Below are 21,924 nucleotides of genomic sequence, written 5' to 3'. Positions count from 1 at the left end.
GCTCTTCTCTGCTCAGGGCCTGAAGCCAATGGACCACAACGGGCTGGCGGACCCCTATGTCAAGCTGCACCTGCTACCCGGAGCCAGTAAGGTGAGGGGGTCTGCCCTAGGCCTGGCTACCAGCTCTGTCCACTGCAGCAGAGGCCCAGGCCCAGACTGGGCTTGGGGCACACAGGGTGGCCCATAACTCCCATACCCCCTCATAGCCCAAGCAAGATGGGGATTCCAGCCATTCACCTCCACCCAGAGCACCCAGTCAGCCCACACCCTCCAGGCCTCCCAGGAACCCCAAGTCAGCACCACCTGCCTGCTGAGTTGGGGAAACTTTCCAGAGCATTCCCAGGCCAGCATTTTATAAGAAGCAGTCTTAGCTGGAGGTTAATAGTATGTGTAAAGAAAAAAGGGTTCTATAGTCAAATAACACTGGAAAACATTGTTCAACAGGTTTCTTTTCTGCAGGACTTACCAGAGCCTTTAATGTGTTGATGGGCTGCTCTGTAGTATTCCGCAAGGAGGATGGGGTGGGCACAGAACCTTTGTTTTTTGAGCACAGAACCTTTATACCCATTCCAGATGACCCAACAGGCAGCTCAAGTACACGGTACATCTAGGAAAGGGAAGAAAAAATTTTTTTTATCAGAACTTTACTATGAAACAAAAGCATCAAGGTCACCCTCAGCACTGAAAGATCAAAACTTGGTTAGACTTCCCTATATATGTCTAACAGTTCATTTTTAATTTCACGAGAGGGAAGGTCACATCATCTTTCAGAGCTGGGTCTTGCTCCGACCCGCACAGACATCGTGGCGGGGAGGGGGGAGGTTGTGCAGACCTCATGCCAGTGGGGACTCGACTAGAGACCAGCAGCTTTGCTTCCAGGTGGAGACTAGGGGTAAAGCACAGGGACACAAGACACAGGACACAGGAGCATGAGCAGCAGAGTCCAGTGGCTGGTGTCCTTGTCCTGGCCTCTTTCTCCAGAGCCAAGAGTTGGGGAATTCTTTCCTGGCCCTCAAGTGTCCTGAGAGGGAGGAAAAATCAGGAATGGGTGTGCCCCCCGGGGAGGAGGGCCTCCCTGGCCACTGTCAGGACTCTTCCAGCCCAACCTGGCAGTCCTGCCCCTAGCTGTGAAGCCATAGGCAGCTGGGGCATGAGTTGACTCTGAGGCCTAAACCCTCTAGACCAGTGTACAGGGCTGAGGCTCACCACCTTCCAGGAGAGCCACCCAGAAGGGGCAGTTTCTCCCTCTCTGGGAAGGCAGTGGATCCGGGGTAGTGTGTGCCCGGGGTACTCTGAGCCTCCACATCCTCATACTGCACCTGGGACTCTCAGGGCTATAAGGGCTGAAGGCCCTGTGACCAGGGGAATGTGCCCAAACTGGGGGCTCACTGACTCTAGTCCCTAGACTCCTGGGACCTGGAGGCTGAGTCGTTGAGACCCCCATAGAATTTCCTGTGTAGAGCAGTATTTTACAAAGAACAGTCTCCTGATGAAGGAGGTACCTGAAAGTAATGCTGAAAAAGAGGTATTATTATGCCCTTCTTACAGTGGGGGACCTGACACACAGGATAAATAACCCGCTGAGCTCCACAGAGCTTATGTAAGTGGTGGAGCTGGGGTTCGAACCGAGCCCTGTCTGACCTCAGCATGGGCCAGGTGTGGCAGACATCTCAGGGACTCAGACACAGGGCTCAGAGTCTGGAGGGGTCAGACAGGAAAGGTGTGTAAGAAGCAAGTTCAATAGAAGCACAGAGGGAGGGGTGGAGGCAACATGGCAGCTTGGACAGGCTTCCCCACAGGAGAAGTGGCATTCCAGGCAGAGGGGACAGTCTGTGCAAAGGCAAGGACATGTGGGCTTCCCAGCAGCCCAGCAACCGCGCTCCCGCCCCAGCCTCCTGGAGAACCCCCTCCGCCCCCCGCCGCCACACACCAAGGGCCTCGAATCGGGGCTCCTCCTGTTTTAGTTTCCTAGGACTGCAGGAACAAATTTTACCACTCACTTAGTGGCTTAGAGCAACAAATTTCTTCTAGTTCTGCAGGTTAGAGATCCTACATAGGTTTCACTGGGCTAAAACCCAGTGTCACAGGGCTGCGGTCCCTTCTGCAGGCTCTAGGGGAGAAGCCATGTCCCATCCCTTTCCAGCTTCTAGAGTCCACCTCTTCCTCCATCTTCAAAGCCAACAACATTGCCTCTCTCTCGACCGTCTTCCCTCATCACGTCTCCCTCTGACTCTCCTCTCCTGCCTATTTCTACCACTTTTAAGGACCCCGTGATTACACAGGGCCCGCCCAGGTCCTCTAGATAATCTCCTTGTTTTAAAGTCAGTTGATTAACAATCATAATTCCCCTTTGCCATGTGTGAGAACATAGTCACAGGTTGACAGGGATGAGGGTGTGGGCATCTTTGGGGGCCATTAGTCTGCCTACCGCTCACAGGATTGTTTGTTGCTCTCTCCAGGCAAATAAGCTCAGAACAAAAACTCTCCGAAACACTCTGAACCCCACATGGAATGAGACCCTCACTTACTATGGGATCACAGATGAAGACATGATCCGAAAAACCCTGCGGTGGGTGAGGGCTCTGGGCCGCAGCCTCCTCCCCTACCGACTCCCACCCCAGCCTTATCCACAGGGGCCAGCCCTGCCTACCCACTCCCTACCCACTGCTTACAAATCCCCACTGACTTTGGAGCACCCAGTGTGTCTGAAGAGCTGGCCATGCCCTTGCCCTCCAGGATCTCCGTGTGTGATGAGGACAAATTCCGCCACAACGAGTTCATCGGGGAGACGCGAGTGCCCCTGAAGAAGCTGAAACCCAACCACACCAAGACATTCAGCATCTGCCTGGAGAAGCAGCTACCAGTGAGTGGGCCACAGGGCTCTGCAGGCCATCTTGGGCCCCCCCCCCCCGCCATGATCTTAGGGCCAGCAGCATTTATTAAGCACCTACTATGTGCCTGGTACAGTTGCAGGTGCTGGGGGACAGACAAAAATCCCTGCCCACTTGGAACTCAAGCAGGAGACAGACCCAATACAGGATAAGCCACCCAAACAGATCATGCGTTAGACTGTGATCAAGGCCAGGAAAGAAAGCATGAGAGGGGTTGATGCGATCTCAGTGAAGGACTCACTAGGCAAGCAGGAGTATTCCAGGCAGAGGGAGCAGCAGGTGCAGAACCCTGGGTAAAAAGTGCCCAGCCTGTTGGAGGCACGGGCAAGAAGCCCACTAAGCAAGCTGGGGGAAAGAGGGAAAGGGGTGAGAGCAGAGGCTGGGGGTGGAGAAGTGTTCGGAAGGACTCAGTTCTTCACCCTGAGTGAGGTGAGCTATGGGAGGGTGCTAGGCAGGGGCAAGGGCATCTGATTATATTTTAACAGGCTCTCTGGGCTCAGAATGGGAAAGAGAGGAGGCTGAGGGTGGGGAGAGCAGTGAGGAGGAAATGAGCATGACCCAGGCCTGGGCAGGGGCAGCAGCAGAGCAGGAGAAGTGCTGGGTCCTGGATGAGCGTGCTGGCAGGTCCATTTCCCCAGGCATGGGGGCCTAAGTACCTGCAAGGGTAAAGGTCATTAACTGTGACATGGAGGACCTTGAGAGGAGCAGCTGGGGACCCAGTAGCTCAACTGGAGCATGTTAGGCATGAGTTACCTGTGAGATACCCAGCAGAGACAGAAAATAATTCTTTCCTAGAAATTGCTGTTATTTGAAAATGATGTCAAAACTGATTTTTCCCCTGGCTGTGTGCGCAGCTGAGCCCTCCCAGAGTCTCGGACCACTTGTCTCTCAGCTCTCTCTCCCCTATTGGAGGCCTTGCCTTCACCCAGTTCAGAAAGTCTGGGAGCATTTAGCCAGGAGGCCCTGGGTCCTGAGAAACCTTGACCCTCTGGCAGCCCAGTGTTCAGAGTACAGTCCCCTTCCTGGGACATTTTTCCCCCAGAGGCTCGGGTAAGGCGACAGCTCAAGAGGACAGAACCCAATGGCTGTTCCCCATGTGTGCATCTCCTGGTGGGGTATGGGCCCTGGGACAAATGCTCAGAGCAGCCTGGCCAGGGTCAAGCCCTGGGAACAAGTCGGCCTAAGGCCAGAGCTCCCTGTCAGAATCCCAGCTCTGTCTTCTTGCATAACTTGATCAAATTTTATTCTCTTGTCATGTTCTCTCCCACGCATAGACATTTGTGTGATGGATATGACCTTTTTTAGTTTATTATTAGTCACTAACCACAGGTAACCCAGTTTTTCCAAATGATCCTATGTCATTTAGAAAAGGCAACATCAACTCCTACTATAATTGTATTCCTGGGTTTCGATCCCTGGCATAAACAAGCAACTGTGTGGGGGTGTGAGCGTGCATGTGTATGTGTGTGAGAACATTGTGTATGTGTGTAAACATGTATCTGCATGTGAACGAGTATGCATGTGTGGCACATTTGAGTGTGCGGAATGCGTGTGTGATTGTGTGTTTGTGCATGTGGATGGGTGAGAGTGGGTGTGCCTGTGCACAGGGCATGATTGGAGTGTTCCTGAGTTTTGCTTGAATTTGCTAGGAGCTCATTGGTCTGGTTTCAGGGACAGAGGTTGAGCACAGGAATGTGGTTTGGAATTGACTGCTCTGGCAGTAAAGATACATTTTGATGGTACATTTTAGATTTTACATAGTCTGAGAACTTATTTCTTCTCAGTAAATACTGAACGACACCCAGCTTAATGCTCTTCATGTGAAACAACCCGGAGTACAATATACCCCCTAAAAAAACAGCTGAAAATATCCCTGCTCATTTGTATTGTTTAATTTCTGCACATCACACAAACTAGCACAAGAGCCATGATGTAGTGAAGCCCTAGGCCAGAGTGGCAGACAGTTAACTCTCACATACCTAGTCTGCTACATTGGTGATGGCCGCCTGAGCTCTGTGTTGAGAGATGCTGAGGCTGCATTTCAGCTCTGGACGAATGCTGTGATCAAGTAGCCATGTCTGTTCTGGGTGTGAGAGTTGGGGAAGGTGATCCTTCCCTCACTTCACAGGAGCTGCATCTCCAGGTAGGTGTAGGTGTGGGCCCTGCCTCCACAGGGCCATGTGGGGCATCACTTCAGCAATAGGGCGGTCGTGGGCAAAGGGACATGGCTGAACCTTCCTGTGAGAGGAGCCTGGCTAAGAGGCCTAAGAAGGGGCCCTTGGGTGTCATGGACTCCAGCTGGATGTGTCTTGGTGGACAGAGGGTAAATGAGAGGGGTCCTCATGAGCAGCAGCCAGAATGTGGAAATGGGTGACCTGAAGAGGGTGAGGAATGGAGACGAGTCAGGTAGGGAGGCCAGAAGTGAGGCCTAGAGGTGAGGTCTGTTTCCCAGAGTGGGGCATGAGAAGAGCCTAGGTGGCCTCCATCTGCCTCCCAGCTTCCCCTGAGGTTGGGAATGTGCCAAAGCTCTGTCTCGTGTGTTCTCCCTAAGGAGGCTGCCCCTGGACCCTGAGAGGCTCCAGGAAAACCTTCAGGGGAGCTGGAGCCAGGGTGACCCCTGGCCATCCACAGGCTCCACTTGTCCTGGGCCCATCAACAGCCTCGGTGGCCCATGGCTGAGGCTGGGAGCCGTGAGGACAGCCCAGTAACTTCCCGCCCCACAGGTAGACAAGACAGAAGACAAGTCCCTGGAGGAGCGGGGCCGCATCCTCATCTCCCTCAAGTACAGCTCGCAGAAGCAGGGCCTGCTGGTCGGCATCGTGCGCTGTGCACACCTGGCTGCCATGGACGCCAATGGCTACTCGGACCCCTACGTGAAAACGTGAGTGAGCGGCCAGGTCGGCCACCTCCTTCCCCGCTCACCTCAGGAGAAGGGAGTTCCGTGTGACGAAATCAGTTGTTAGTGAGGTGAGCGCTGAGGGAGGCCTGTGTCCACAGGCCCCATTCTCTTCTGTGCTCCTTCAACGATTCTGTGGGTTAAGTCTAGCCAGCCTCATTTCACAGGTGAGGAAACTGAGGCCCATGGAAGCTCAGTGGCTTCTCAGGTCTCACTGATAGAGAGCAGTTATGCTTCGATGCCCCATTTAGGTCTCCTCGCACGCCCAGGGCCCAGGACGAGCTATGAGCAGGTTGCAGGAGGGGGCAGGAGGGGAAAGGCCTGTGCCAAGAGCCTGGAAAGTCCAGTGAAAGAACTCTGCCACGGCTTAGTCCTGCCCACGTGCACCCACCCCTATGCTGGTGTCACAGGTGCAGATAAGGCTCCACCCACCCCTGCCGGCAGGTGGCTCATGGTGGCACTGGGGAGAGACTGTAACTCAGGGGCCATGCAAGATGGCCAGGGCCCCAAGTCATAAACCTGTCCCAGGATAGGCTGTGATCCTAGCTCTGAAGGGCAGGCAGGAGCTGGTAGCCCTTCAGATAGGGACAAAGCAGATGTCATAGTGACCACTATCAGTACTTCGGGCCCTCCACAAACAAAAATGGCTATTAGCCTGCATTCACAGTGAGACTCTCTTGAAGGGTGGGGCTTGGAGAGGATTTGGCTCAGCAGAAAGGTGAGCCTCTTTAGTCAGAGGGACAGAGGAGTTGAGATACAGAAGCACGAGTGGGCCTGGCCTGAGGGACAGTGAGGAGATCTGGGTGACAGAGGCCATGGGGACATCTTGACACCACAGGGAAGCCAGTGCTGCCCCATGGCACGATTCTGGGGCCACCATTTCCACTGGCCACTATCATATTTCTGTTACTTTTAGAATCAGATGACAAAAACGGTGCAGACACTTTGGAAAAGGGTCTGGCAGTTACCCAAAAGGCTAAACATGGGGTTACCACATGACCCAGCAATTCCACTCCTAGGTGTTTACCCAAACTGAAAACATGTCCTCACAAAAACTTATACACGAACGTTCATAGGCGCAATATTCACAATAGGCAAAAGGTGGAAACAACCTAAGTGTCCATCAAACAATGAATGGATAGACAAAATGTGGGCTATCCATGCAATGGAATATGATTCCGCCATAGAAAGGGGCGAAATACTGATTCATGCTACAACCTGTAGGAACCTCGAAGATATTATGCTAAGTGAAAGAGACCACACCTTGTTTGATTCCGTGAATTATATGAACAGTCCAGAATAGGCAAATTCATAGAGACAGAAAGCATGGTAGTAGTTGCCAGGGGCTGGGGGAGCTTATGGGGAAATGGGGAGTGACTGCTGATGAGTGTTGGATCCTTTTTGGGGGTGAAACAAATGTTATAAATGGATTGTGGTGGCGGTTGTATAACTCTGTGAATACACTAAAAACAATCCATCCGTGTATTTTAAAAGGGTCTGTTGTACAGCATGGGAAGCATATCTCAGTATAGCTGTTATTTTTTTTTTTTTAATCCAATACCACCAGTCCCCAGGAGCAGTGCCCAGATGTAATGAGGTGACCAGGATCATTGGGAGAAGGCAGGTTCCTGCAAATGGCTAGAGATTACTCATTTTCCACATTAAACACATACACACACACACACCAAAAAAACGAAAAAAAAAAAAAACAATGAATTGGGCCCCGATGTCAACCATTAGCAAAACAGTGATTTCTAGTGGATTAGAGACCACTGTGAGGGCAAGTGCTGTAACAGTTCAGAAAATAATCAGGATACTCTATAACCATTGGAGGAAATTTGGCAAAATCCAATAAAGTGGGAAATTGTGCGCCCTATGACTGCATTATTTCCCTTCTACATTTGTATCCTAGAAACCCGTGTCTGGGTGGAAAGCTGTTTGTTGCAGCATTGTTTGTCATAGCAATAAACTGGAAACAGCCAAGCATTCATCAGCAAAAGGATAGATTAATAAAATGTGGCATATCCATAGGATGGAATACTATGTAATTAACACGAATAAAATAGGACTAGATGAATTAACATGGACAGCTATCCAAAACATGCTAAGCCCAGAAGCAACCTGCAGCGCTGTGTACATGGTGCGGTGGTGCTGTTTCTTAAACCTGCAGAGCATCTCACTGTAGTGGCGGTCTCTGGAGAGAGCGGAAGGGGTAAGGGCCAGAGAGGGAGCATGGTGCCTCCATCTGCACCTGTGACGCTAGAGTTCTCTTATGGCAGGAAGTACAGTCTGAAGCCAAAATGGTATGAAATTTTTAATTCAGTCTCAGTGACCGCCTGCCAGGTTGACAGGAACACCAGGGTCCTTTGTGGGGTTATCCAGAAAGCAGCCTCTCATCTGGTACAACCTCCCACGGCCAGGCAGAGATGGCCCTGGCAGGACATGTCACTACACCCAGGTGTGGAGGCTGCTCAGCCCACTGCGGCAGTGTCTCGCCACCCAGCCACGGGCCAGGTCAGCATGGCCTTTCAGAGACAGGCAGACCTGTGGGTGCCTCCCTGTATCAGAGCCATGTGGCGCTTCCCGTGAGGGCCACACCAATCTAGAAACCCCCACGTTTGATTAAATTCCCCAAGTAAGACGTGGGGACAGCTGCTAAGGCCTCCTCATGGTTCCCTATCTTTGAAAGGCCCTTTCATGGACCGTGGGCCTCTTTCTTGCTAAAAGCAGGAGAAATAGAGCCACAAGTTAGATTCTGAGCAGAGTGCCCCTGCGGCTGCATCCTTTGGCAGGGCACCTGTGATCCCAAGAAGAGGGCTAGCTGGGGAAGTGCTAGGTGGTAGGTGCCGAGGGGCAAAGCTAGATGAGCCAAGGCCTTTACTTGGCATACTTGTTTTTGTAAACCTCACCCTAGATGGCTTGTGCCTCAGTTTCCCCAGGCTGAAAGTTGACCCCAAATTTAGCTCTTCGGAGTATGATGGAAAAAAACAGGGGTGCCCATGATGATGATAATCACCACTAACACGTACTGAGTAATTGTGTGCTAAGGGCTGCGCCAGGCCTCTCGAACCCCTTCAATAACCCAGCTCTGTCATGTCCGTTACTATCTCCATGTTCCACCTAGAGAAACAGGAAACTCAAGCAACTTGCTGTGCCTCCCCGGACAACTCCTTTCTTCTCTGGCCCTCTGGTTTCTTCTAGGGGCCTTAGGTGAGCAGTAGTCACTGTGCAGAAGGGGTCAGAGGTGACATTGCTGGGGATGCTCCATGACCCCTGCTGGCCAGGGCAGGAGGGAGTCCTGACAGGAGAGAGGCCACTTGGCCTCAGGTGCTTTGCCAGGGTGTGTTCCCAACCTACACAAGTCGCCCTCTGGAGGAAGCTCACCCGGAATGGTGAGGCAAGGCAGGAAGGGTGCTCTAGGCAGAGGAGACAGCACAAAGGCCTGACCTAGAAGCAGAACAGAGGATGATCCCTAGGGGAACTGTCTACGGCTGGAGGCCCTGAGGCTGGTGGCCACCGTAGGGGCCTGGTGGCTTGTTGAGGGGTCACCAGGTAAATACTGACCATGCAGCACTGAGGATGTGAGGATGCTGGAACCACTTTTCTTAATGGGGCTTCTGAAGCCATGGTAAGGGACGCTCCCATTATGTGGGACTCCCTTGTCCCTTCTTCTTACACCCAAAGCAAAACAGGCAAAGGACAAGTCAGAAAATATAATACACCAAAAAACAGCAAAATGGACAACAAGCATATGGAAGCTTGTAAGGAGCTGAAGAAACTCACCGTATCTGGGTAGGGGCTTAAGGGAACCACCCACCTTGTTCTAAAACTCTGGTTTATCGAGGTATGATTTAAACACAGTGAGTTTCTCCCCTTTTGAAGTTTGGCGTTTTCAATCTTGTTACTACAACCACAGCCAAAATATAGAATACTTCTCTCACCCCAGAAAGTGTCCCCAGCCCCGGGCAACCACTGACTTGTTTTCTGTTCCAACAGTTATGCCTTTTCCAGACTTCCTCATCAAGGCCATAGTTCAATGCATCATCTTTGGAATCTATCATCTTTCATGTGGCACAGTGCATTGGAGATTCAGCCGCGTGGCTGCCTGAGCTGGTAGCTTAGTCTTTTTGCTGACCAGCCATCCACAGGTTCTTAATCAGTTCACCAGCTGAAGTGCAGGTAGTTTGTTTCCAGTTTTGGGTGATTATATAAAGCTGCTAAAGACCAGGTTTTTGTGTGAACATATGCCTTCATTTCTCTTCCCCATCCCCAATTTTTGTCAATACATGTTTTTTAGTGGTTCTGCAATGAATCAGTATTATTTATGTAATAAAAACCACAAGCAAAGAAAATAAAAAATTCAAAGTAAAGCAACAGTGAGATACCACATTCCGCCTTTCAAACTAGTAAGAATTTTTTTATTATTACATTCATTGGGGTAACATTGGTTAATAACATTATATAAATTTCAGGTGTACAACTTTATAATATGGAATCTGTATATGTTGTCTGTATCTGAGTTTGTTTGTTTTGTTTGTTCATTCGTTGCTTTTTGTTTTATATCCCACATGATTGAAATCTTGTCCTTTTCCACCTGACTTATCTCACTTAACATAACACTCTCAACATTCATTTATGTTGTGGCAGATGGCAATACTTCATCTTATTATGACTGAGTAGTATTCCATTGTGTGTGTATGTGTGTGTGTGTGTACACACACATATATATACATACATACATACACACACCACATTGCTTTAGCCAGCTATCTGTCAAGGGACACTTAGGTTATTTCCATGCCTCCTTGGCTGTTGTTAATAATGCTGCAATGAACATAGGGGTGCATATATCTTTACGAATAAGTATCTTCAAATTTTTCAGGTAGACACTCAGAAGAGGAATTGCTGAGTCATATGGTAGCTCTAGTCTTAATTTTTTGAGGAACCTCCACACTGTTCTCCAAAGTGGCTGCACCAATTCGCATTCCTACCAACAGTGTACAAGGGTTCCCTTTTCTCTACATCCTCCCCAACACTTTTTTTTTTCATCTTGTTAATAGCCTTTCTAAGGGGCATGTGATGGCATCTCATTGTGGTTTTGATTTGCATTTCCCTTAGCTAGTGACATTGAGCATTTTTTCATATATCTATATGTCTTCCTTGGAAAAATGTCTATTCGGGCCCGCTGTCATTTTTTAATTGGATTGTTTTTTGTTTGTTTTTGAGTTGTACGAGTTCTTTAAACACTTTGGATATTAGCCCCTTATCAGGGGTGTCATTTGCAAATATCTTCTCCCATTCAATTAGTTGCATTTTTGTTTTGTTGGTTTCTTTTGCTATACAGAAGCTTTTTACTTTGATGTAGTCTCATTCATTTATTTTTGTTTTTACTACCCTTGTCCTTGGGGTCAAGTTTACAAAAACCCCCTGAGACCGAAGTCCATAAGTTTAGTGTGTGTGTTTTCTTCTATATATTTTATTGTTTCAGTTCTTACATTCAAGTCTTTAATCCATTTTGAGTTAACTTTTGTGTATAGTATCAGATAGCAGTATAGTTTCATTCTTTTCCATGTGGCTTTCCAGTTTTCCCAATACCATTTAATGAAATGAAGAGACTTGCCTTTCTCCATTGCATGTTTTTGACTTCTTGGTCAAAAATTAGTTGCCCATATATGTGTGGGTTTACATCTGAGCTCTCGATTCTGTTCCAGTAGTCTGTGTGTCTGTTTTTCTGCCACTACCATGCTATTTGGATTATTGTAGCTTTATAGCATAAGTTAAAGTCAGGTTGTATAATACCGCTGGCTTTATTCTTTTTTCTTATGATTGCTTTGCCTATTTGGGATCTTTTGTGGCTCCATACAAATTTGATTTTTTATGACTGCTTTGCCTATTTGGGATCTTTTGTAGTTTCATACAAATTTGAGGATTTTTTCTTCTATTTTGTGGAAAATGCTATTGGAATTTTGATAGAGATTGCATTAAATCTGAATATTGCTTTAGGTATATGCTCACTGTAACAATGTTAATTCTTTCAATCCATGAACATGGAATATCTTTCGTTTCTTTATGTGTTTAATTTCTTTCAACAATGTCTTGCCCTTTTTCGTATGCAGGTCCTTCACCTCCTTTGTTATGCTTATTCTTAGGTATTTTATTCTTTTCATTGCAATTGTAAATGTGTTTGTTTTCTTCATTTCTTTCTAATATTTGAATGTCAGTATGTTGGAATGCAACAGGTTTTTATATATTGATTTTATATCCTGTAACTTTACTGTATTTATTACTTCTAATAGTGTTTTCTTGGGGTCTTTAGGACTATCTATATGTAGAACCATGCCATCTGAAAATAGTGAAATTTCTGCTTTATTCCCAGTTTGGATACCTTTTATTTCTCTTTCTTGCCTAATTATTCTGGCTAGGACTTCCAGTAAATAACAGTGGTGAGAGTGGGCATCCTTGTCTTGTTCCTGATCTTAAAGGAAAAGTTTTCATTTTTCACCATTGAGTATGATGTTAGCTGAGAGTTTGTCATATATGGTCTTTGTTATATTGAGGTACTTTTCTTCTATACCCATTTTATTGAGTGTTTTTATCATGAGCAGATATTGTATCTTATTAAGTGCTTTTGCTGAATCTATTGATATGATCATATGATTTTTATATTTTTTTTGTTAATGTGGTATGTCAAATTGATTTGCAGATGTTGACTCATCTCTTGCTTCCCTGTAATGAACCCCACTTGATCATGATGTATGATCCTTTTAATGTAGTGTTGTATTCAATTTGTTAGTATTTTGTTTAGAATTTTTGCATCTATGACCATCAGTGATATTGGCCTGTAATTTTCTTTTTATGTGTTGTCCTTGCCTGGTTTTTGTATCAGGGTAATATTGGTCTTGCAAAATGAGTTGGGAAGTATTCTCTTCTTCAATTTTTTGGAAGAAGTTGAGAAAGATGGGTGTTACATCTTCTTTGAATGTTTAGTAAAATTCACCAATGAAGGCATCTGGCCTTGGACTTTTGGGGGAGGTTTTTTATTACTGTTTCAATTCTTTACTAGTGATCAGTCTATGTAGGATTTCCACCTCTTCATTATTAAGTTTAGGAAGGTTGTATACTTCTAAGAATTTGCCCATTTCTTCTAAGTTATTGAATGTGGTGGCATATAGCTTTCCACAGTATTCTTGTGTAATCCTTTGTATTTTTATGGTGTTTAACTTCTCTTTCATTTCTGATTCTGAGTCTTCTCTCTTCTCCTTAATGAGTTTAGCTGGAGGTTTGTCTTTTCAAAGAACCAGGTGTTTGTTTCATTAATTTTTTCTACTGTCTTTTTGTTCTATATTTCATTTATTTCACCTTTGATTTTTATTTCTTTCCTTCATTGACTTTAGGCTTCATTTGTTCTTATTTTTCTAGTTCTTCAAGATATAATGTTAGATTGTTTAGTTAGTATTTTTCTTGTTTCTTAAGGTATGCCCATAAGCTATAAACGACCCTCTTAGTACTGCTTTCGCTGCATCCCAAAAATTTTGGTATGTTGTATTTTCATTTTGGTATGTTGTATTTGGTATGCTGTATTTCATTTTGGTATGTATGTATTTGGTATGTTGTGTTTCATTTTGGTATGTTGTATACCAAAAATTTTGGTATGTTGTATTTTCATTTTCTTTGTATCTTTGACCTCTTATTTAGTCTTTGACCCAATAGTTGTTCAGTAGCATGTTGTTTAATCTCCACGCATTTGTGTGTTCTCCAGATTTCTCCTTATAGTTAATTTCCAGTTCTATAGTATTGACTGGAAAACATGCTTGGTATTATTTCATTCATTAATTTATTGACTAGTTTTGTGTCCCAACATGTGGTCTATCCTTGAGAATGTTTTGTTTGCACTTGAAAATGATGTGTATTCTGTCATTGGGGGATGCAAAATTCTATAAATATCAAGTCCAGTTGGTCTAATGTGCCATTTAATGTGATCTTTTCTTACTGACTTTCTTTCTGGATGATCTATTAATTGCTGTGAGTGAGATATTCAAGTCCCCTACTATAATTGTATTTTTTTTAGTTTCTGCCTTTAGGTCTGTTAGTAATTGCTTTATATTTTTTGATGTTCCCAGTTTGGGTGCATATATATTGATAAGTGTTTTGTTTTCTTGATGAATTATCCCCTTTATCATTATTAAATGTCCATTTTTGTCTCCTGTTACCTTTTTTTATCTTGACATCTATTTCGTCTGATATAAGTACTGCTACACCCCCACTTTTCTCTAGATGCCGTTTGCTTGTAATATCATCTTCCACCCTTCACACTTTAAGCCTGTTTGCCTCTGGAGTTGAAATGAGTCTCCTGCAGTCAACATATAGTTAGGTCTTTGTTTTTTAATCCATCCCACTACTCTGTGCTTTTTGATCAGTGAGTTTGGTCTATTTGCATTTAGGGTAGTTATCGATACGTAAGGACGTGCTACAGCCATTTTATCTCTTGTCTTCTGGTTGCTCTGCGTTGTTTCTTTTCCATTGCAATTCTGGTCTGCTATTTTAGCTTGGCAGTTTTCTATGCTTTTTTTTTCCCTCTGTTTCGTTTCTCATGTTTTATGTCTCAGCAAGGATTTTATGCGATGGTATTCAGTTTTATTAAGTGCACTGTGTTTCAACTGCATGGCCTTTCTGGTGAGCAGTTCGGCAAAATGAAGCAAGAAGCTTGACACGTGCATGACTGTGTGTGGGTAATTTCACTTCTAGGAATTCAGTCATTTATTCAGCAGATGTTTTGGCCTACCGAGTTCCAAGCACTGAGTTGGGTGCCAGGAAGCTGATGGTTGGTGAGACAGAGGTGGTCCTCACCCCCAGATCATCCTCAGCAGGGGCAGAGCAATTGTCACTCGGTTACCTATGCAGGGATATAATGAAAAGTTCTGCAAAGGAGAGGTTCTAGGCCTCTTCTTCTGGCCTCTGAACACCAGCCCTGTGCTGAGCAGCTGTGCATCCTTGGGCAAGTCCCTGTACGTCCTGAGCCTCAGATAAGACAACTGTTCTGCAACAAATTCTAAGGAGCTAATGCATATGGAGCTGGCTCACAAGCCAGTCTTCTGTCTCCCTTCAGAGAGCATTGTTGTTACTGCCCAAAAGGCCTTTTTTCTTCCTCAAAGCTCCAACGGGGTAGTGGCAGTGGTTGCACAACTCTGGGAATATACTGAAAACTGCTGTTATTTTACACTTTAGAATGATAAAGTTTATAGTAAATGAATTATATCTCAATAAATCTGCTATAAAAAATGTTCAAACAAGAGATCAACTCTGCTAAAAATGTTTTTCTGGTGAGAAATGTAAGCTTTGTGAAAACTAGACCTGCAGAAACAAGGGAAATCCTCTTTCCTAGAAGGATGGAGGGGGCTCTGTGGTTAATTCCAGGAAAGTACAGGTTTTGGAAAAACCACTCGCTGCTCCTGCTATAGCCTACCACCCACCTTTGCCACAAAGTAGTGCTGGGGAATCCGATGATTAGGATGAACAGGGGTGGGGTGGCAGGAATATCTCTCTGGGGACAAAAAGCAATTCCAAGCCCTGCTGCCTCCAGCTGTACCCACAGCTTCTCCCTACCCTCTGCCCACCTATCGGTTATAATTCCAGATACCTGAAGCCAGATGTGGACAAGAAATCCAAACATAAGACAGCAGTAAAGAAGAAGACCCTGAACCCAGAGTTCAATGAGGTACAAGGGGCTGGTGAAGCCACAAAAAGCCACTTGTGTTCCTCTGGGACAGGAGGCCCAGGGGGACTGGGTTTTCAAGTGTCACTGTGGGAGCTTCAAGGGTAAGAAGAAAGGGTGGGGTGGGGCTGACAGGAGAGCCCTCAGCCATGGGGGCATGAGCCAAGCTGAACCAGGCCAAGGTGGTGCAGATGGACGGGAAAGAATGGCTTGGAAAGATCTTCAGAGGACGGAACTGACAGGATTGTGGCCGTATTAGACGTGGAGTTGCAAGTCAAGGAACCCAGCAGCAGGAGTGGGAGGTGTGAGGGAGACGGGGGAAGCTCTGGTGGGACGAGTGAGAGCAGGGCAAGGAGGCCAGGGCCTCAGGCAGAACCTGAGCAACAGAGGCAGACAGGAGGCTGATGAAATGCTTCCAGAGAGTGAGGGGAGTACCAGAAGCTGGTGGGAGAGAGGGTTCCACAAAGAAGGGAGTTACACAGCAGAGCCAGACCCAAGAGAGGTAAGCACACAAAGGCTGCCACATGTGAGTTGATTTGGCAATAAGGAAGCTCTCAGGGATCTCAAGAGAGAGGCTTCAGTGACAAAGGAGCAGGTGGGTTGGAGTGAAGGGGACCCTGAGGACTCCAAGCAGGCAGATGTGGATGAGGTGAGTGAAAATCCACCATTGTCCACCACCATGCACTGACTACCCTCCCGTTCACCCATCCCTCCCTTAGTTCATGCCCTCACCATACCTCAGAGCCCTCCCGGCCATGTGGCATTGGCCCTGACTCTCCCCTTCTGGCCACCAGGAGTTCTGTTATGAGATTAAGCATGGGGACCTAGCCAAGAAGACCCTGGAAGTCACTGTTTGGGATTACGACATTGGAAAATCTAACGATTTCATTGGTAAGAGTACATGATAAGAATGCCATTTGACCACATGCCTGTCCTCACTTCAGTGAAGGGTAGTGGCCCTGAATCAGGACACATTCCCTCATTCCTGGCTTCTGGGGAAATCTGAGGCCATAGACCACCTGCCCCCACATGCAAGGGGCTTCAGGCATTATCCAACCTGACCCCTTGTGATAGAGGAAGAGACGGCCCCAGAGAGGGGAGGAGGCCTGGAGGGTCACACAGCAGTTTTGGGGAAACAGGAGTAAGAGGTGGTGATAGCACCTCAGGCTGGACCCTGACCCCTTGTGGCCTGGAAGTCCTGGTGGCCTTGGTGGCTGTGGACAGTACGGCTACCCTAGGCCTTTCTTGTTCTTTTTTGCCTCCATCCTTTGGCCCCGAACATATGCTACTGTACTCTGCCCCCACACTGCTCTGGTGCTGGATAGAAGGGCAAGATCCCCAGGCCCTAATCTAGGGGGTCAAGGGTGTGGCATGGTGGTCAGGCCACCGACCACCCTCAGAGCCCAGTGAGCAGGGTGGAGAGTCTGGCCTAAGAGCGTGGAATCTAGGATGAGGTGGGGGAGCACTGGCTCCAGAGGGATGGGTCTATGGGCGCACCTGCCACCAAGTCCCTGGCTGCCCCCTCAACTCCTCTCCTGCAGGTGGTGTGGTTCTAGGTATCAACGCCAAGGGCGAGCGTCTGAAGCACTGGTTTGACTGCCTGAAGAACAAGGACAAGCGGATAGAGCGCTGGCACACACTCACCAACGAACTCCCTGGGGCCGTGCTCAGCGACTGACTGGCCCCCACCTGCTGCCACACCTGCCCCTGCGTGTCACCTGGCCCAGCACTGGCCTGGCCCTGGGCTTCCTCAACTGCCACCACGGGCCTCAGCCCCCACGTTGGGGGAGATCCAGGACACCTGCTCAAACACAGAACCACTGCAGCCCCCACTTGGAGCCCATGGAGGACCTAGCCACTCTGAGGGACAACGAGGGCAGACAACTGGGTCTACTTTCAGCCCCTGGGGCCCAAGTGGGCCAGAGCTGGGAGGAGAGGAGCTTGGCCTCAGTACCTATCCTGGGGAAGGGAATGGGGCTATCCAGGGACAAGGAACCTACCAGAGGTCAGCAGTAAGTCACAGGGGACCTCAGGCTGAGAGAACAGGAGTGCAGGGGCACCCCAGTGGGGCCAGTGAGATCTCCTGTTAGGGACATTAGGAAAAAGCATGTAGTGGGGAGGAGACTGTAGGCAGAACAGGACGCTGACTATATCTGTTCATCCTTGGCATTACTGGGCAGGTGAAAATATGTTAAGCTGAGAGCCAGGAGTCTGGTGAAATTCCCAGAAGCTCGCAATGAACATGGGCAACTGGCGAACACTTCACTCAATAATTTCACAAGACCTTAGGGATGAATGAGATCCAGGCCTGCCCTCAGGGAGTTCCCCTGTCTAGTCAGGAAGCTGGAAACAAACCATTGCATGGGGATCAAGGAATGCCAAGGCTAGCCTGGACCGCCTGCAAGTGCTGTGGATTCTGCTGACTCTGCTGGGAGATCAGGGAGGGCTTCCCAGAGGAGGTTATGCTTTAGCAAAACCTTGAAAAGCAGCAGAGTTTCTAAGCAGACAAAGGGGAAGTGCAGTGCAAGCAGTGGGAATGGTCTTGAAGGCCTGGAACAGAGAGACTGGTGATTAAGCCAGGGACACTGAGGGACCCAGGGTTTCTCGGGGGGGCAGGGGCAATGGCACCCAGCCCTATTTTCTCCCCACCCTTGGTTGCCAGGCCAGCCTGGGCTCATAGCTGTGGGGGGAGAGATGGAGGTACCATGGTGAAACTGATGTTGGTGCAGGGTCAAGTTCAGTTCTTAAATCCAGTTCTCCCACCTTTGATCTCTTTCCTCCTGAGGAACGTGGAAAATGAATACTGCCTCTCATTCTTCCCAGTTTAAGCATCAGGTCAGCTGTAGTCAGGGAGAGAAAAAGGGTCCTTTGTTTTATACTAAAAGAAGCAAAATGTCCTCCTGTGCTCACCTTCCTCTTCCCTTCCCCTGCCTCCTACCTAGGCCCTTCTGGGTTTGGGACCCCAGGTGGTTACCCATGCATCCTGGCCCTACTGTGGCCACTGATGTCCCTCTCAGGAATACTGAGCAGCGGTCCAGGGCCTTGTTTCTGGGAAGCTAAGAGGGAGACACCCTGCCTGCTGGGCTTGTCTATAACCTGAGTCAGGGTCTCCAGAGAAAGGTTGAAGGGTTGGGGCCCAGGTCTGAAGCCCCAGACTTTTCCTGCCTTCCAAGGGGCCTTCAGGAATGCTGGGTGAACAAATGCATAACCAAGGAATTTCTATGTTCAACCCATTACTGAACTGTTGGGAAATGGAGCCCAGAGAAGAAAAGTGACCTGCCCAAGGCTTTCCAGCCTTACCACAGCTGGAGCAGACCAGACTCCCTTCCCCACCCCCAGCCCAGGGCTCTGGACCACACTTCAGGGGAAGTAGGGTGCTGGGCTCACACACGAGAGTTCCTGCTAGCTGCCTGCCTGAGGCTCACCCCTGCCTGCTGCCCACCCACACCAACACTAGCGGCAGGGCTCACACAGTCACCAGGGTTGGGCCTTCTGCTGCAAACACAAAGCACACCACCATCTGAGGCCTGGGGTGATGATTCAAATCCCACCAAGTGCCCATCAGCCCTTTCCTAGTTTGCAGGGCACTTGGGACTCTAGCCCCTACACAGCACGTATTAACTTTTGCTGGTCATGGAGACTTGGTTTTCCCATCTTTAAGAAGGCTTTGTGTGTGTTAAGGGTTTTACATGCACTGTCTTAATAAATCTTCACAACCCTTGTGTCTGGTGAGCCCTGAGTACCCTCTAACTTTGCCTTTTGGAGGGTCTCATTCAGAGATGAACCTCACAGTCTCTCTGTGAAGACATGGAAATGCTGAATAGCAAAGCTAGAAGGGACTCCGTGAGTCCACCTACTACAACTTCCTTAATAACTACATAGAGAAACTGAGATCCAGCTGCGACAAGATTTCCAAGAACTCCTGGCACCCAGTCCGGGGCCCTCTACTGCCCCAGGCTGTTCAGGTGTTGACTTGGTCCTGAAAGATGGCCCCTGCTGACCACTGGGACAGTCAGCTCAAGTGGAAGATGGGGCACAGGAGGTCCCCCAGGGAGTGATAGAACTTTCACGAGAATCCTGGCACTGTTCCAGACCCCTTGCAGATTGTATCTCTGTAAAAAAAAAAAAAAAAAAAAAAAAAAAAAAAAAAAAAAAAAGCTCTTCAAGAAGCTGCAGTATCAGCTCTGCCTTTGACCCCAAACTGGCATCTTTCCTCTGGTCCATCTGACCTACAAAGATGGGAGATTTGATGCAAAAAAAAAAAAAAATGTCATTCCGAATTCAGGTGTCAGTAACTGGGGGGTCACCCGCCATGCTCTGCATCTACCCTTCCTGGTCTCCGCCCCACCCACCGCCACCACTAGCCAATCCCCAACGGGCCCGTCTTCCAACCCTCAAGCGGTAACCTCCTGACCTCTAGTGGCGAGAGTGAGGAACTGCACCTCCCGGCCCGTGCATGTCCAGCCTTTGTTCCTTCTCAACCGAGAGAACCTCCCGATGCATGGACTCTGGCTGTCGTCGACGCAGACTCTCGTGCACTGCTTAACACCGTTTTGCTACCATGTGATGACTGCAGAAATCGTCCTTAAACTGCAGCCCCACACACACAATTTTTGTACTTTCGTCTGACCTACCCGAAGGTGTCCTTTTTAAGTCTTATTTGTTAATATTTATAATGACATATAATCCAAAGTAAATGGAAACATTCATTGCGATCATATCGGCTCGGGAGACTTGTTTTAATAGATTTGAATGGGCAGGAAAGAACAAGCGAATGGTAACTGGGCCTTATTCAGTACATTTTCTCATTTACTCTTCACCAAGAACCCATTGGAGGTAGGTTCCCATGTTACGGATGAGGAAACTGAGGTTCACAGAGGTAAAAATATTTGTGCAGAATCACATAGCTGGTAAGTGACAGAATCAGAATTCAACTCGTGCCTCCCAAGACTTTACGAGAGGATCAGCATGCCATGCTATCAACCACCCACCCGTTCAACAAATAGCTGTGGCATATTGACTTTAACATCAGATGCTGGTCTAGGCACCCAGGACAGATTCATCAGTAAGACAGTCAATAAACAGTAAATATAACAATGATACATTAAAAGATGACAAGAAGAGGGGGGAAAGCGAAAGGCATAAAGAAATCATATGGACTGGGAAGGTTAGGCTTAAATTGGGAGACCAGGTGGGTTCCAGAGAAGATAACTTCTAGCTAAGATTCGTAGGGGGTGAGGGAAGGAGCTATGGGGATAGTTGGGGGAAAGTGTTCCATGTGGAAGGAACAACCAGTGCCCCTGTAGGTGGGGGCAATCTTGGAGTGACTAAGGCCCATGCGGCTGGAGCAGGGTCAGGCAAGGGAAGAGTAGTAAATGAAGACACAGGGGTACAGGAGACCAGATCAAGATCAAGCAGGACTTTATAAATACTGGCTTTCAATCTGAGTAAGATGAGATCTGACTGTTTTCTAACAGGCTACCTGGTAGAGAACAAACTTGTGGTCTGGGGCATGTGATCAGGCTTTGTTTGGAGGTCCCTCTTGTGATGATGTGCCAATGGGTCCAGGGTTCAAGGTCCAAATGGTACCCAGTATCCAGAACAGTGGCAGCTGGGTCCTAACCAGAGCCTGCTGAGACATGACTTAGGTCAAGGTTCTAGCCACCAGTCTCCCTTAGCAACCGCCTCTGTGCCGACCTAATTTTCCAGGACTCCTGCCCACTCTCTGAACTACCTGATACCCTTCCAGTGCATTCCTTTTGTGCTTACGTTAGATCTTGTTATTTTTGACAAAGAACACTGCCTCATGCTATGATGCAATCTGATCATCTAGGTCTCAAGTATCACCTCTTAGTGAGGCCTGCCCTGACAATCTCAGTCACTTTCATATCACTCTTTCTTTTCTTCATGCACTTATTAACAAAATCATCTTGTGTATTTGTTCATTCTTTTCTCCCCTCTCTAACCTTCATGAAAATTAGGGCACATCTGTCTTATTTACCCCAGTAACCCCAGACTAGGGCTGAGCATAGCGTAGGCTTCTAATAAGTATTTGTTGAATGAATGGATGAAGCTGCCACCACAGACACTGTTTGAAAGGAGCCAAATCCATGTGTCTGGAGCACGTGATTATATGTTGAATCTAAACCCAGATGAGTGTGCACAGCTCCAAATACTCTTGGGGTACAGATGAGAAAGGACCCCAGGTACCACACAGGGTTACCCTGAGTAAAGAAGGAAAGAGGATGGGGAGGTGGGTGGAGAAAGGAAGACTAGAAGAAGAAAGAAAAAAGAGGGCTGAGGGGAACTGAGGAGGAAGGAAGAAAAAGGATAACAGGAATGGGCCTGGGAAGAGCTGCAAAGGCAGACGGGAATCAGGAAGGCCAGAAATGCTCCTCCACTGCATGCTCAGGGGGCCAGGGGAA

At 47.9% G+C, this 21,924-nt stretch overlaps 1 protein-coding gene across 1 annotated transcript in view; it reads left to right on the top strand.

Annotated features, from left to right (window-relative positions):
* The window catches only part of DOC2B (double C2 domain beta), a 31,066-nt gene extending 11,294 nt beyond the window's left edge, over positions 1–19,772 (top strand). The window contains exons 3-9 of the mRNA XM_016138957.2: positions 17–91; positions 2,460–2,569; positions 2,737–2,863; positions 5,615–5,772; positions 15,421–15,502; positions 16,294–16,390; positions 17,041–19,772. Coding sequence (XP_015994443.2) covers positions 17–91; positions 2,460–2,569; positions 2,737–2,863; positions 5,615–5,772; positions 15,421–15,502; positions 16,294–16,390; positions 17,041–17,177 — 786 coding nt within the window. The 3' untranslated portion in view covers positions 17,178–19,772. The remainder of the gene's footprint in view (positions 1–16; positions 92–2,459; positions 2,570–2,736; positions 2,864–5,614; positions 5,773–15,420; positions 15,503–16,293; positions 16,391–17,040) is intronic.
* The last annotated feature ends 2,152 nt before the right edge of the window (positions 19,773–21,924 follow it).

The sequence above is a fragment of the Rousettus aegyptiacus genome, unplaced genomic scaffold, assembly GCF_014176215.1.
Source record: "Rousettus aegyptiacus isolate mRouAeg1 unplaced genomic scaffold, mRouAeg1.p scaffold_m13_p_6, whole genome shotgun sequence".
Classification (NCBI taxonomy): domain Eukaryota; kingdom Metazoa; phylum Chordata; class Mammalia; order Chiroptera; family Pteropodidae; genus Rousettus; species Rousettus aegyptiacus.
Note: the sequence above shows the minus strand (reverse complement) of the source record. Positions and strands in the feature narration are given on the sequence as shown.